Source organism: Ylistrum balloti, unplaced genomic scaffold (assembly GCF_031769215.1).
Source record: "Ylistrum balloti isolate Yb309-2 unplaced genomic scaffold, AGI_CSIRO_Ybal_v1 Utg370612, whole genome shotgun sequence".
NCBI classification, from domain to species: domain Eukaryota; kingdom Metazoa; phylum Mollusca; class Bivalvia; order Pectinida; family Pectinidae; genus Ylistrum; species Ylistrum balloti.
This window is the reverse complement of record NW_026782376.1, coordinates 1680485-1697443: the sequence shown is the minus strand read 5'-3', so window position 1 is coordinate 1697443 and position 16959 is coordinate 1680485. Positions and strand designations below refer to the sequence as shown.

The 16959-nt window shown below is 38.4% G+C and overlaps 1 protein-coding gene across 1 annotated transcript; it reads right to left on the bottom strand.

Annotated features, from left to right (window-relative positions):
* Positions 1–1433: 1433 nt before the first annotated feature.
* On the bottom strand, positions 1434–5268 carry LOC132556977 (mucin-2-like). Its single transcript, XM_060221441.1, has 2 exons — positions 5251–5268; positions 1434–3584 (listed from the first exon to the last, which is right to left on the bottom strand). Exons 1-2 carry the CDS (start codon positions 5266–5268, stop codon positions 1434–1436), a joined length of 2169 nt encoding a protein of 722 aa, XP_060077424.1.
* Positions 5269–16959: the final 11691 nt, after the last annotated feature.

Here is a 16959-nt window from a genome sequence, read left to right as displayed (position 1 = left end):
CATGATACACTTTATTCATTACAGATAGCACCTTAGATTATGCAGTGTATATAGCATTTTAAACAGAAATTAAGTTTAATTTTAGATTTTACGAAACAGTTCTTCGAAGTTTTTGTTTTTAGATGCCTTGGCAGCAAAAATCAAAGCTTCGTGATGAGATTCTTAAATCTCATATTCATTGGAAACAAGATGCTATTATCACATATCTCACAAAAATGACATTTTAACTGGTTTTAGAAATAAAGAAATGTGGAAGACAAAATGAAATGTGGGCAGCCATTTTGTTGCACCATTTTCAATCATTGTCCATATTACGATATCAATATCTATTTACAACTGTCCTAGTAAAAAAAAGAGATTGTACGATATATTTGTGACATAAAGGCAACAGACTTGCGTAATATCACGTTTGTATTGTAGCTCAGACAACCGATGTCGGTTGTATTTGTCGCAAATCCAATAATTGAACTATTTTGGCACATTCAACTGGCAATGATAAACAATCGTTAAAAGATAGTGTTAATTCATCACCATAAATTGATTTCAGCGAATGATAAACATATATAACAAACTAAAACCAGTTTAAAATCACTGGGATGTAAGAAAACAACAAGAAAATACCAATATGTCAACATAATAATCTTACAAACAACATTTCAATAAAACTTAGGCAAAATAAGAATAAAAGAAATATCAACACAGTCACTCATGAAACAAAAGGAGATTAAGGCCACGTGTTCCGGAAGAGTAAGCGTATCTTTCTTCATTCACGACGTCCGCCATGTAAATTCAAATGAATTCACAAATAAATAATGTCACGTTCTCAAATGAGAACAATGTATACAACAACGCAACCAACAGGCTAACTAACGAGCATGACACACGTCTAGCTTCAGTTCTATATGAGATCACTATGATTACCGTTAATGTTTATTTTAATTTTCATTAACTTGCATCATTTGAAACGCTATGTCAAGATTTTATCTGTTAGTTGATGATTTACACGAAAATATTTTAAGCAGCATAACGTCTTTGCAAAGTATTATCCAACAAGGCTAATATGACTGGATTTGTGATTGGAATTAAGGTGTTTTAAATGATATACTATGTATTTATTATACCATTTTTAAAACGTTTGGCTGACGTTGGAAGGTGTACCCATATATATATATATTGTTAAGGATTGTTTAACGATTAGACATGTAGTAAGTTGAACATTAAATAGGTCTTCCATAGCACGCACCAGTTAAAAAACATAAATTATTAATTACAGATTATGGATTACGGATCAAACTGTGACATAGTGACGATCCGAGAATTAGATTTTGTAGACAAAGTCTTCTTAGTTCCCAAGGAATCGGCAGCAGGGAGATGAGATGGGGAAGTGTCTCCTGTTATTGGCTGCCGTGTCAGTGTCACAATGTAAGTAAGATTTAGGGAGTAAGGGGAGGGGGCAGTGTTTGGTGTGGGTGTGGAGGTAGGGGAGTTGGAGTGGGGGCAGTGTTTGGTGTGGGTGTAGGTGTAGAGGCGTTGGAGTGGGGGCAGTGTTTGGTGTGGCTGTGGAGGTAGGGAGTTGCTGTGGGGACAGTGTTTGGTGTGGATGTGGGTGTAGAGGCGTTGGAGTAGGGACAGTGTTTGGTGTGGGTGTGGAGGTAGGGGAGTTGGAGTAGGGGCAGTGTTTGGTGTGGAGGTAAGGGAGTTGGAGTGGGGGAAGCATTTGGTGTGGTTGTGGGGGAGTTGGGGTGGGGTAAGCGTTTGGTGTAGTTGTGGTTGTGGGGGAGTTGGGGTTGGGGAAGTGTTTGGTGTGAGTGTGGAGGTAGGGGAATCGGAGTGGGGGAAGTGTTTGGTGTGGGTGTAGAGAAGTTGGAGTGGAGAAGGTGCGTGGTGTGAGTGTAGAGAAGTTGGGGTTGGGGAAGTGTTTGGTGTGGGTGTGGGTGTAGAGGAGTTGGGGTGGGGGAAGTGTTTGGTGTGGGTGTGAGTGTAGAGGAGTTGGGGTGGGGGAAGTGTGTGGTGTGGGTGTGGAGAAGTTGGGGTGGGGTAAGTGTTGTGTGTGAGTGTAGAGGAGTTGGGATGGGGGAAGTGTTTGGTGTGGGTGTGGGTGTGGAGGAGTTGGGATGGGGTAAGTGTTTGGTGTGGGTGTGGGTGTAGAGGCGTTGGAGTGAGGGCAGTGTTTGGTGTGGGTGTGGAGGTAGGGGAGTTGGGTAGGGGGAAGTGTTTGGTGTGAGTATGGAGGTAGGGGAATCGGAGTTGGGGGAAGTGTTTGGTGTGGGTGTAGGTGTAGAGTAGTTGGAGTGGAGGAAGTGTGTGGTGTGAGTGTAGAGGAGTTTGGGTGGGGGAAGTGTTTGGTGTGGGTGTGAGTGTAGAGGAGTTGGGGTGGGGGAAGTGTGTGGTGTGAGTGTGGCTGTGGAGGAGTTGGGTGGGGTAAGTGTTTGGTGTGAGTGTGGCTGTGGAGGAGTTGGGTGGGGTAAGTGTTTGGTGTGAGTGTAGAGGAGTTGGGGTGGGGGAAGTGTTTGGTGTGGGTGTGGGTGTGGAGGGATTGAGGTGGGGTAAGTGTTTGGTGTGGGTGTAGGTGTGGAGGAGTTGGGGTGGGGTAAGTGTTTGGTGTGGGTGTGGGTGTAGAGGAGTTGGGGTGGGGTGTGTTTGGTGTGGGTGTGGGTGTGGAGGAGTTGGGGTGGGGGAAGTGTTTGGTGTGAGTGTAGAGGAGTTGGGGTGGGGGAAGTGTTTGGTGTGGGTGTGAGTGTAGAGGGGTTGGGGATGGGGTAAGTGTTTAGTGTGGGTGTGGGTGTAGAGGAGTTGGAGTGGGGAAGTGTTTGGTTGGGGTGGGGGAAGTGTTTGGTGTGGGTGTGGGTGTGGAGGATTTTGGGTGGGGGAAGTGTTTGGTGTGGGTGTGGGTGTAGAGGAGTTGGGGTGGGAGCACTGTTAGGTGTGGGTGTGGAGGTAGGGGTGTTGGAGTGGGGGGCAGTGTTTGGTGTGGAGGTAGGGGAGTTGGAGTGGGGGAAGCATTTGGTGTGGGTGAAGAGGAGTTGGGGTGGGGGAAGTGTTTGGTGTGGTTGTGGAGGTAGGGGAATCGGAGTGGGGGAAGTGTTTGGTGTGGGTGTAGAGATGTTGGAGTGGAGGAAGTGTGTGGTGTGAGTGTAGAGGAGTTGGGGTGGGGAAAGTGTTTGGTGTGGGTGTGGGTATGGAGGAGTTGGGGTGGGGGAAGTGTTTGGTGTGGGTGTGAGTGTAGAGGAGTTGTGGTGGGGAAGTGTGTTTTGTGAGTGTGGCTGTGGAGGAGTTGGGGTGGGGTAAGTGTTTGGTGTGAGTGTAGAGGAGTTGGGGTGGGGGAAGTGTTTGGTGTGGGTGTGGGTGTGGAGGAGTTGGGGTGGGGTAAGCGTTTGGTGTGGGTGTGGGTATGGAGGAGTTTGGGTGGGGTAAGTGTTTGGTGTGAGTGTGGGTATGGAGGAGTTGGGGTGGGGTAAGTGTTTGGTGTGGGTGTGGGTGTGGAGGAGTTGGGGTGGGGTAAGTGTTTGGTGTGGGTGTGGAGGATTTTGGGTGGGGGAAGTGTTTGGTGTGGGTGTGGGTGTAGAGGAGTTGGGGTGGGAGCACTGTTAGGTGTGGGTGTGGAGGTAGGGGTGTTGGAGTGGGGGGCAGTGTTTGGTGTGGAGGTAGAGGAGTCGGGTGTTTGGTGTGGGTGAAGAGGAGTTGGAGTAGGCGAAGTGTTTGGTGTGGTTGTGGGGGAGTTGGGGTGGGGGAAGTGTTTGGTGTGGTTGTGGGGGAGTTGGGGTGGGGGAAGTGTTTGGTGTGGGTGTGGAGGAGTTGGGGTGGGGTAAGTGTTTGGTGTGGGTGTGGAGGAGTTGGGGTGGGGGAAGTGTTTGGTGTGGGTGTGGAGGAGTTGGGGTGGGGTAAGTGTTTGATGTGAGTGTGGAGGTAGGGGAATCGGAGTGGGGTAATTGTTTGGTGTGGGTGTGGGTGTGGGTGTGGAGGAGTTGGGTTGGGGTAAGTGTTTGGTGTGGGTGTGGGTGTAGAGGAGTTGGAGTGAGGGAAGTGTTTGGTGTGAGTGTGAAGGTAGGGGAATTGGAGTGGGGTAAGTGTTTGGTGTGTTGGGGTGGGAGTTGGGATGGGGTAAGTGTTTGGTATGATTGTGGAGGAGTTGGAGTTGGGTTAGTGTTTGATATGAGTGTAGGGAGGGGGTTATCAAATTTTCTTTTCATATTACCATTTCATAAATTCATTTATCTGTACGGGTGTAAATTTGTTTGAACGATTACACGGAAACTTGAATATTTTTACATTTCTAATTATACATGTAACATACCAGCACACCAATAAAATGCTTATATCTATGTTGTTATCGATTTGTAGAAGAAAAGTATAATAATTTTACTGAAGTGAAAAGACGCATTTTGAAGCTTGCATATTGGCATATATTCCGAAGATAGAGAGGGATTAAGTTATTCACTGGTGCTTGCTCATATCAACCTGATATAGAAAATCACAACACAAAATTGCGAGAGATGCAGGTTGATAAAGAGTGTACAAAATCACTCAAGTGAACAGCACCTTTCAGTTCAGATTTAGACCACAGTAATAGAATATAACATATTTTAACGGTCGAAACAGATTTTCCTCGACAATAAGCAGTTATGAGGAGATGTTATTAGGTTTTCCATGATGTTATATTTGAAACGTTTAACTTACAAAATGTTATCAAATGAGTTTATGAATAGTGGTTTGCTATGATAATTTTCAGCAATATCTAAAAAGGCATTTGATAAAGGTCATTTCAATATTGCAATTTTAAGAAATAGATATAAATACAACAGGTATTTTTTTGAACCAAATCACAATCTTGTATCCCCTGTTAGCACTATATTACCCCATGTGTATTTTTTTTTCAATTTTCATGAACGCTTCAATGCGAGTGAAATGATCAAACTGTATCATACAGATTAAGACTCGAGGCTTAGAGCCTAAATTATTAATACTAATGGGAATGACTGAGAAAATCCAACCTCCTCCAACTATTTCGATGATTATGTGGCAGTGTTGTGGTTGTCATAATGATATCACTTGGATTTTTTTAATGTGGCGTTGCTGGTTAGTATGCTTGGTTGTTCCATTGTTGTGAACCTGGTTCTCTTGGGAACATGACGTTACTAACTTGGTTTGACCAAAATTGACGTAGAGGTATCTTACTCCGAAGTATATTTTTTCAGTAGGCGAAATGTAACCTTTTTAAAGCATATTTTGCCACAGTTTCATCGATATTACTTTTGATTCTGTCAGCATATCGGTTTGTTTTTGTTTTGATGAGCTCTATGTTCGAATGTCCGAATCTGTTTATCAGTTGGTAATCAATACGTATCAGTCTATTTTCAATATTTAGCTTGGGATATCATCACAGACGCTGATACGGACATGCGCTCTCTATGACTATTCTTATTTGAAGCCTACTTATCTTCGGAAAATCGTGATAAAAATCATGGCGAATAAATCTTTTTTGCTGTGAAAACTATATGTTCCTGAGAGGGATTTTTTCTAATGATTAGGTACTACTGGCTGCATGTTCTATGAAATGAAAATAATCAGACAATTTAACTATCCTATTATACGTGCTCGCAAGGCTTGAATTGCATGGCTTGTCTGAAATAAATAAATTGGAAGAGCGTTTCATTGGCATTTGATTTCGTACATAACATAGTATCCATTAAGTCTACTAGTAGCAGAGTTACCAGCAATTTGAACTTGTTTAAGATTTGGTGGCTAAATGCGTTCGTGGAGACGTTGTATTACATAAACGATTTTTGTTGTTTATTCTAAATGCTGGAATGTTGGAAGAGATTCCAATTAATCGAATCATTTTTAAGGCAATAACTTTGAAGTCTTTAAAAACGACATAACGACAATAATCATGGTAGTTTTTTTCGTGATTTCCCTATCTTTATTTGATAGTAATACATTGTACCTATAACATCATGCTTGTTTGGCTATACATTCATAAATCATCTCAAGAATCATTCAAAATTTTTATTAATGGTTATTCTATTTCTGCAAATTTCATTTGATGTTTATCCCCATTAATAGAATTCAGAATTCCTGTATGTCGAGGATAGTCTGAGTTCCAACCTAGAATGGTTCTGACATTGTCATGGTAAAAAGATGTAAATTTGTAAATTTGTGTTCGTGATAATAAGTGGAATGTTGTACCCAAATTTCGCACCGTTTCATAAATTCATATATACCCCCATGAATTGTTACCTAACCCATTTCAGTTCTCACACAATGCTGGGGAGAGATGGATTGTTGGGATTACCTTGTATCTGGACCCCAGGGAGTCCCCGACTCGGCCATAACAGCCTCATCCCATCATGAATCTAGTGGAAGCTGGTCTCATACGCCAGCCTGTGGTCGCTTGCACATGTACCACGAGTGGTCATCGAGCGGATGTCCAAGCTTGAATGCCGGATGCTGGTGTAGTCTACGTGGAGATTCAAAACCGCATATCCAGGTATTTTTTGAAGACTGTATCATATATCAGTGATTTTTTGTCTAATGATAACACAATGATAAAGATTGATTTGGTAATGATTGACCATAGCAAATCGTTCTTAGCATACTTACCAGCATATTTATGTAATTTGAACGAATAAATAATCATTTTAAGATTACTAGCAAATGGCCTAGATCCTGAAGTTAAACCAACACTTCTGGATTACATAATGTATTTTAGTGTCTACAGACAAGGTATATATTAACTTGATCCTTATATGCAGACATTATTATATTTCTCTCATAAAAAAAGGAAACTACGATTGCTCATTGACATAGGAAGCACTACCTACATGTCTTATACATTATCCAATCTTTCGAAAGAGGAAATACCAGCTTATCAGGAATCCGTATTACAATGATTCAGATAATTAATTACAGACTAAACTTACTATTAACAGATTTAAACGATGTGTTATTGCTGGCTCGTTTTACGGATGTTATATTAATGTCAATGGGAGATATGGGGATAAGAAGACTCGTTTGGTACTCATTAGCATACATGATGGTTCCATTGCTGGTTACCGTGTCCCTATTTGGTCCCGTGATATTACTTACTCGGATTGACCAGTTTACTTGACTGGTGTCGTCGATGAAGCAGAAGATGCTGGTGCCGTTGAATTATTGCTCTGTCGCCGTCGCGTCGTCACAATCTCGATTTGTCGACTTGAAGTAACAGCGAGGAGCTAGGGTGGTCAGTTAGGGTAATTTCTCATTCTCGCTGTGTCGACTTTACCTTAATTATTCGCTGTTAAAATCCAGTCTGCATCGTGGTTTAATGTTTTCTATTGATAAAAGAACCTATCATATAGAGTTAAATAAAGGGAAGAAACTCATGGAAAGCTACAGTAAAAACGTCTGGTTGATCTTGGTTCAAACCAACTAAATTCATTTCATAGATGATGTTGTAAGACCATGTAACGAGCACGTGCATTTTAAGTACCTATATTATTGTTCTGACCCAATACCGAATTAGGATACATAGATACCAAAGCTCCTTGGAGAATTAGGATACATAGATACCAAAGCTCCTTGGAGAATTAGGATACATAGATACCAAAGCTCCTTGGAGAATACGGATCCTTGGATACCAAAGTTCTTTGGAGAATTAGGAGCCTGTTTTGAAACCATGGCGTTTGGCCATGTCGATGTCACTTAATGATATAACGTGGTGATGTCTTCTACAAAATTGAAAATGTTTAAACTTAACTTGTTATAAGAACAAAAACGTCTTTCATGATAGTAAAACCTGTTGTTACTACTTTAAGAGTTTCGAGTTTATATTGGAACTCTTGAATATGAAAAGCAAAAAATATATATATATATATAAATAAGAGTTTGCTGATGTCATATTTTAGATTTTTTTTACCTGTAAGTTTTTTTTTATATAAATTTAGCAAATTTTGAATGGGGAATACACATGCATGAATAGCACAAGTCTGTATACGGGGAAAAGTAATTAGAACTTTACTTGAATGTCAATGGAGTTTTGTCGAATTTATTTCATATATATAGATTTTCCTATAGATATTCGAATGTTGACCGTGCTTCCGGCAAATTTGTCATCGAAATGCACTTCATAATTATGTGTCATTTCGTTATTCACTTGGCTTAATGGAATGTCATCCTTTTAAAGATTGATTATCGGGAGCTAATCAGGAGATTTTTGTGAGATTGTGTCGATAACTACAGTTAAATCTTCAACTTGACTGGTTACACATGGTTATGGGTTACTATTGCACTTTTGCTGAAGAAGTCCAACAGGTATAATGTCACACTGCTATCAAACTCATAGGCTCACCTCGTTTCTCACACAATATTACATCGCACAGCAACAAAACCCGTTGTGTATTGAACAAAAGGTGGTAATTAAATCGCTTCATCATAAAAAATGTTCATCTGTTTTAGAAAGTAATGTGTCTTTATTTGTATCATTACAGGTGAAATTTAGTGATCCAAAGAAGATAGTTGCCATGGTTCTTCAACAACGACAAAATTATTCCTCGACGTTGTACAATATTCGTACCTATCACGTATTGTACAGCATGGATGGTGAAGACTGGGACTACGTCAAGACAGAGGGAACTACACAGGTAATAATAACATTCGATGTAATCGTCTTGATAATAAAACTGTGGTGTAATTATCATCTATACACTGTTCAAAAACATGAAAGACCTGGTGGTGAGCAGTAAGCTGCCAACAACTTCCCACACTCCTGCAACTGGCTGTTTCAAAACATGTAACAGTAAGAGGTGCAAGCTTTGTCCGTATATTTACAGTACCAATTCAATCTAATGTGAGGCCAAAACTACAACATCCTCCAGTCGGTACCATGCACATCGGCCAATGTAATATACTTGATTACGTGTGCCAAGTGCCGGTACATCTCAATCCATCATTGAGGCAACTAGTACAGTATCACCCACCTATCCGCCTCCTTTCAGGAAAAAAGAGGTGGGGTGTTCTTTTTTAGATAAACTTATTTGCTCTATTTATTGCACTTTTTATCTACTTACTATATCTGCTTTCCTTCCTATTTGAGATTGGCACCGTTTATCAAACTCTAGTCCGGAAGTAGAAATTTTCACTTTTATAGGGCGACTTTTCTTTGGGCGAGTTGGCGATTCTGGGACTATTTGACCATATTCAAAATTATATTTATCTTATAGGTGTATATTTTGTGCATTTAATCGGTGGGGTTTTTTTTATCAAAAGTACTTTTACTGTTATATTGTAACTACACGTACATTTAGCATTTTTTCACAAGAAATTTTCTTATCTTCAATCAAACAATTCCTCGTTTAGAATGTGGCCGAGATGTACCGGTAGACTACTTTCCTCGGAGTGTGACGTGCAATTGTTTTCATTGCGATCACTTATACGTTCAATGTCTACCGTACAAAACATACCGAGATAAATATAAAACATTTTTGGTATTTTAATCACCATCTCCCGTACAACGGCTTGGGATGTTTTTTGTCCGCTATAAAGAACCTTCGGTGTCCATCGACAGAAGGGATTATCGAGGTACCTAAATTTATAACTTTCTATTTGTTTTATGTTCTAATATAGACTACGTAATATTTGTGTCTTGATAAAGGGGCAGGTCGCCTCGAAAATTTGACAATTCGCTTGTTCGTCCTGTCGCTATTTCTTCATTGATCATATATATATTTCAGTTATACGCATCCAACGAACATTTTAATTATATATATATATACATATATATAAGAATTCGGTTAAAGCCAGTGATGTTTGGAAACTACCTTTAAGATATTATTTTTTTGTTTTTTTTTTTTGTTTTTTTGTTTTTGTTTGTTTAAATAGCTGAAAAAAGCTTTTCTTGTCTGTACGGAAAGCAAGAATTTTCCAGTTACTCGACACTATGAAGAAGTTTCCTACAAGATGTTTTTAACATAGTAACCTTTTACCACGCTTCTATTGAAGGCAGATTTTCTCTGTCCTTTGTTTATAAAACGCTTGGTACTATGTACACCCTGCAACGGGTTTTTTTTTTTTTTTTTATATCTATGTAATATACATAGTCACACAAGACACGTAGTGACTGGTGATCGTAATGTATTTTTGAAAAGTTACGAGAGTTTATTCTGAAAGCTCTTACATATCATAAGATTTTTTACCGGCGATTGTTGTATATAGCACAGATTTGACCAACCAAAGAAATTACACACTCTTTTTCCATCAGCTAATTTTTTAATTTCAACCAATTTTATTGAAAAAAATGTCAATAGCATTGGCAAGTTAAGTAAGAAAGAGACATACAACATATAAACATTAATGTGATTGTATTAAAGTGTACCCTGAGAGGTCAGCTATGTTGACATTGAAAAATAGTTCTGCACATAAAATACACTATGCCGAAAACGCGAATGCCGTGGAATGTTCCGTTATTGAAAAACACACCTTTGGCTGAGAGGCGTTGACCTCGTTTTCGGGCACCCAAACCTGTGACGTCATAAGTTCAACGCTTTTGTTGATGCAGCCATATTGTCTTTACTGTGCTACATGTGATCGTGATCTATTTTGGGATTTTCCATAGTAATTTCTTTGTTTATTTACGTGAAAGTACTTCACATCTTCGCAATATCTAAGGTAGTGAACGAGGGGTCGGTGAATTAGCGCTTAAATCCGCTAAAATGGCTTCCTATCGAGGAGGGAAGCGGTGTGTATGGTTGTCCTAACACTAACACGGATGGGGTGTCGATGCATGACGTCGATAAATAAAACTGATTGTTGATTAAATAAAAGTATATTTGTTAGGTTGATATTTTGTTATTAATTCCACAACTAAACATTTTAAATTGATAGGCTAGCCTATGACTTGGGCGGTCATAGGAATATTATTCCTTCGTAATCGTGAACGCCTAATACTCGGAGAAGGCCTAGTCGTGAATGGGTCGCGGGAATTTTCACCCCGAGAATTTTCATACTACTATTATATAGTATAGAATAGAATTATTAGAATTTATAGAATAGGTTATGTGTGTATGTTGTTTGTATAAGGTGTATTTGGTTTTTAGATCTTCCAGCAGACGACGTTGTTTAGTTATTAATTTTGCGATCGTAAAAATAACAATAAGATCACCAGTCTTGATTTGAAAACACAGTTCACAGTGTAGAGATGTCATCTAAACTCATAATCACACCGGTGCCAGGTTAGGTAATTAGCACCTCTGTGGCTGGAAAAAACAATGGTGACACCTGTGAGGCGACACGCCTGTCGGCTAACAACAGACGCGTACCAGTGCTAGGGTAAAAACCAGTCAAATAATTGTTTAAACTTCTAAAACATCATTTTTTTTTATTATTAACACAGCGGAGGGTGTTATAATTGGTTGTTGACACCCTATCTATATATATCCATAGTGCTACGAAAATTCCCTGGAAAGAAAAATTCCCCTCGGACGAAACTTCTTCGGTAAGAAAATTCCCGACACCTCGTGAATGTATGCATAGTCTTGCACAAACGCGATTTCCCGACGTCAGAAATTGTTGATCGAGACTTGAAGATAGTAAAATTAGTCCAAAACCACACCCAATTTTATTTTGTTTCTTTGAAACGACGATTCACTGTTCGACTACTTTCACGACTACTGATGAGACCTAGTGAAGTACGTGCCAATCTATGTTGCCCAAGCGATCGTCACTTTTCGAAGGGTCATTTTCCTCCTCACTGGATACATCGTCTTGTAATTCCAGTTCAAATCAGTAGGGCTGGATTCCGTCTTCAGACATATCATTCACACCATAATCAGACTAAATATAAAATTACTCTCAGGGTACACTTTAAGGGGAAGTAACTCCTTGATGTTTATAGAATAGGTTAATTACATACACATACATGTATAGAGTAAGCTTTTGACTACTGATATTTAATTTGATCATTTGATTAAGACCATGATATGATTGATATTAAATATTGTACAACGTACATGTTTTACTGATATCTATTACGTGGTAAACTGTTAAGCAAAGCTATTTGGTGATATTGGATTCACTTCGCAACAGATACAGGCCATGTACAGTCCATATATATGACACACTGGCCACATACTGTTGAGGACCAGAAGCCAATTTCATCAAATAAATATATATAAACTCATGGTAGGGTTACACATATTCCTACAAATAATATGATGATTTCTTCGTTTATGCAATAGCAGTTACTTCCTTATTACACCAAAAGTAACGAATAACAAAGAGAAACCTTTCTCAATTTTCACTGCTTAAATTGTATTGTACTGATGTATCATGGCAGTTCACCAGGGATTTGCTCAGCAGATAAGATAAAGATGCACACACTATAAAGTATTTTGAAATATTAAATGAACATATTCCATCAATGGTAATGATGAATTAAACATTATATATGAATTTTTGGGGTTTTTTTGTTTTGTTTTTTAGCCAGTGTACAACATAACATTAGCACACTCAATAATTGGTCTTATGTACGGCGTATATAGAGTAGTTCAAGATTTTCTTTGAATTCAGTTTTTCAATAATCTTCATAAATTTATTCTTTTAAAAGCTTCCATTTGGCCTCATTACATAGTATTAGACCCTAATGTGTGTGTGCAGTTTACTGTCAGTAATTGGTTCATCATAAAAAGTTGGGGTGGTTCTTATGTTTTCCTTGAGAAAATCACAGATTCGGTTTTATAATTGTTAAATTTGATGTCATCTTTCTCGAGCTGCAGTTTAATGTTTGTCAACAGAAAATAAAAATTTGCAAGTAAATTAGGGTTATGATAACATATAACGGTTGATATTCATTTGAATCTTTGTAATAATTCAATATAAATGAGATAATTGTAAAGATATTGGACTTTTTTTCTTAACTTTTACTGAAGTAACAGAAATAGGTTTGTAATTAAACAACATCTTAAACTAACCCTTTCCTTTTATATATAGCATTAACATTAGCCAACTTCCAGCTGAGGAATTATACTAGTTTCAAGTGTTTTGTTGAATAGCAGAGTTCAACGGAAGAAGATTGGTGAATCTTTTAATTATCTATCATTTATGTTAAGGAGATTTCTTTTAAAATTCCATAATTCTCCACCTCTCTCTCTCTCTCTCTCTCTCTCTCTCTCTCTCTCTCTCTCTCTCTCTCTCTCTCTCTCTCTCTCTCTCTCTCTCTCTCTCTCTCTCTCTCTCTCTCTCTCTCTCTGTCTGTCTGTCTGTCTGTCTGTCTGTCTGTCTGTCTGTCTGTCTGTCTGTCTGTCTGTTTGTCCCTCCCTCCCTCCCTCTCTCTTTGTCTCTGTCTCTGTCCCTCCCTCCCCCCTCTCTCTCTCTCCCTCTCTCTTTCTCTGTCTCTCTCTTTGTCTCTGTCTCTCTCTCCCTCCCTCTCTCTCCCTCCCTCTCCCTCTCCCTCCTCTCTCTCTCTCTCTCTCTCTCTCTCTCTCTCTCTCTCTCTCTCTCTCTCTCTCTCTCTCTCTCTCTCTCTCTCTCTCTCTCTCTCTCTCTCTCTCTCTCTCTCTCTCTCTCTCTCTGTCTGTTTGTCCCTCCCTCCCTCCCTCTCTCTTTGTCTCTGTCTCTCTCTCCCTCCCTCTACCCTCTCTCTCTCCCTCTCTCTTTCTCTGTCTCTCTCTTTGTCTCTGTCTCTCTCTCCCTCCCATTTTATTCACTAAAGGTATTTTTACTCACAATGAACTTATTTAACACCATAGATAACCCAGACATTCTCGGAGAAATTTAGGTTGTCTTTATATCTGTATATCTATTTGTTTTTTTGTTTTTTTTTTTGTTTTTGTCACTACCCCAGCTCTCATTTGAAGGACGTGAAATTGTTTGGTCTGACCTAGATTACATGACAAGTTTTATTGAAGAAAAAGACGTTAACTCTTACATGAATATTGTAGGAAGTAGAGTGTGTTAGTGGACTTTCCCGAGGTACCCCGTAGGCCAGGGTATAATATATGATCTATATATTGCAACAAAACTAGATTCCCAGAAATGATACAAACTTGGAAGGACGACCAAGTTGTATGATCTAGTTTAATTCATCATTTGTCATATCCTATATTTTCCTTATGAACGTAAAAACAGTAGTGAATTGAAGGTTTTGAAATATTTTACCGGCGGCGTTATATCCAATTTAATATGCGTCGAAATTAATGACGTCATCAATTTGCGACATCGTAACGCAATATAAAATGGTTACAATATCCTATTTTAGTTAACACCCTTTCAAATATTGGAGAAAAGATCAAAGATATTCTTTATCTGTATTAGAGAAGAAAAAATATTTTTACCCTATTTTAGGTTTTCAACGGTCCATCGGACGTACAAGCAACGAAGAACATAGGGAAATACCAGAACATTGAGCCACCTTTCGTAGCCCAGTACATCCGTATCAGACCCCTGACCTGGCATGATCAAACTGCTGCAGTTTGTCTTCGCTTTGATGTGATGGGATGTACTCGTGGTAAGCAGCTTTCTCAAAAGTCATATGTATATGATGATATATACATGTTTCCTTAATTTCAGAAATTCATTGTCGTGTCAATATCTGAAAATTTGTCACGTTTTAATGGAGGAGCAATTCCTTTCTCTGTAAAACAAAATTTGAAAATTGAGATTTAAAAAAGATTTAATGTGCACTGGAACCAACAAGTCGAATGGAAAAGAGTAGACCACACAAATCGCAAGGACGTCCGCTCATCCGTCTGTCAGTCGTGCAAAACGTTCACATAAGATATTTCATTAAAACCAAAATAGAAATAATTCATAGATGTCAGAGCATCACATGGTCAAGTCCTACACCTGTGCAGATTTTGGTGGTCATAAGTAAAAACAAAACAAAAAAACGCATGTGTACGAAAAATCTCACGAATCTCTAAGCAAATGAAGTTTATATCCATACAAAAGATCACATAACCAAGGTAAGATTAACGTTTATCTTCGGTCTTACTCAACTAAGGATTTCTTTAACTTTGCTACTTTTACATTAACACTCTTATAGCCTCAATGAAGGCAACTTTTTTTTTTAAAAAACAAAAAACAAAAAAACAAAAAACAAAAAAACAAAAAACAAAAGAAAAAAAAGCAGGACAAATATATTTGTATGGATATAATAAAGATGAATTGATCTGAGAGAGATACTCGGGACAATATCGTGCATTGATACCTCATACAAAAGCTGTTCACTTTTTGTAACCATGACTTCATTTATGATCTTTGCCGAACTGAGGAAAACCATTCAGATGTTTCCGTGAGAGGTTGATATCGGCCTCCTAAACTTGGCTTGTATGTTAATTAGGGTCCACTTTATTCATTTTCATTTCTATTGATATCCTAACAAAGTCTTTCTTAATACCACTCAGCTTCAGTATGGGTTAATCTTTGCATAACTAATACATACATATAACTAATGATATTTTCTCAGAATTTTCTGAATACCCCGAATTTGTCAGATAATGCATATATAGGGGCTTTAAGGGATAAATTGGGGTAATCGACCATGAATTTTAAATCTTACGATATACCTAGGCCAAACACAAATATACGCTACTTAAAATTTACAAATACATGTATGTATTGCTCAACTTGGAAATGTATCTAAGCGTGGTGAAATAATTTTTCAATGTGTTATGAATAATCATTTACATTTCTGTGGTGTTGCATGTGTTTAACTGTACTAGATACCGGAAGGCGACGATTCGGTTACCTCCCCTTGCCTTCTGGATCTCTCAGTAGCAGTGAAGAAATGGACGAAAGCCATGCTGAGGATCTTGGGGAGTGTAGTCTCCGGTGTCACCGTAACATCACGTGTCGTTCGTTCTCCTACAGTCACATTCACAGGCGGTGTAAGCGGTTCACTGTCAACAAGTATACCTACCTGGAACCAAATGCAGCCCAGCACACGATTTCAGATAAGCAGCATTTGTACTACTTTGATATGAGTAAGTATAGTATTCTTCCGGTAGAATTTTACAGTAGGGAAACCTTCAAGAGATTGAATTAGACTCAAAATTAGCGACTACATTTAAAATCTGACTTGACCATCGAAGATGAATTTAATCGTGAGGGTCTAGATATGTCCAGAAATAATTTTGAATATTTCCGAAACATCACCTTATAATTCTACGTCAACAGTATACCTTTAACGTCATTTGTGATCGTTGTTCAGTTAACTATCTTGAAATTATATGAATAGTAGATTAACAAAAAAGACAATGTTTCAACACATTCTATATTTTTCTTATGTAACAATTAAGATTACAGATCTATCGTTGGCTTGGTTTCAATAGACAAGTAGGTAGATTATCTCACATGTAAAGTTTTATCTTTTGCCGATTTTGATGTTTCTGACTCGTCTTGAAAATTTTCACACTATAGATTCTAAGTGTCATTGATAATATAGAAGAACAATACAGCTGTATGAAGCAGTTCAATTGAGTATTCGGCACACACTGTAAAAATTATGAACCGTTCATGTTATTTAGAACATGACATATTAGAGCTAAATAATGAATTTAATTGCGGAAAACAGCCCTTGTAGGAGTTGTCAGTGATGTTAAGAATCCAAAGTGATCGAATAAATAACACAATCTTGATACGGATGAGCAAAACTCCATTAATTAAGTGAGTTTTATCAGAAAATTTCAGAAGAACGTCAAATACTATATTCTAAACCATGTCAATATTTGAATGACTTAAAATATAAAATGCAGGTTACAGAAACCTCGGGGATAAAAAGTCCACGGGCAGCGACTACAAACTCGAAGATTTTTGGGAAATACACACAAGAGAAAGCTAACTTCTAATGCAAATTTAGAATGAGACACAGTAGTGCCAGATAACAGTTCCAAATGCAACATACAATAGTTCCGATTGTGTTATTCATCGTTAAGATATTTCAAGTGTTATTTTGATTCAATTGCAGTTACAACACAAAAATAAGAC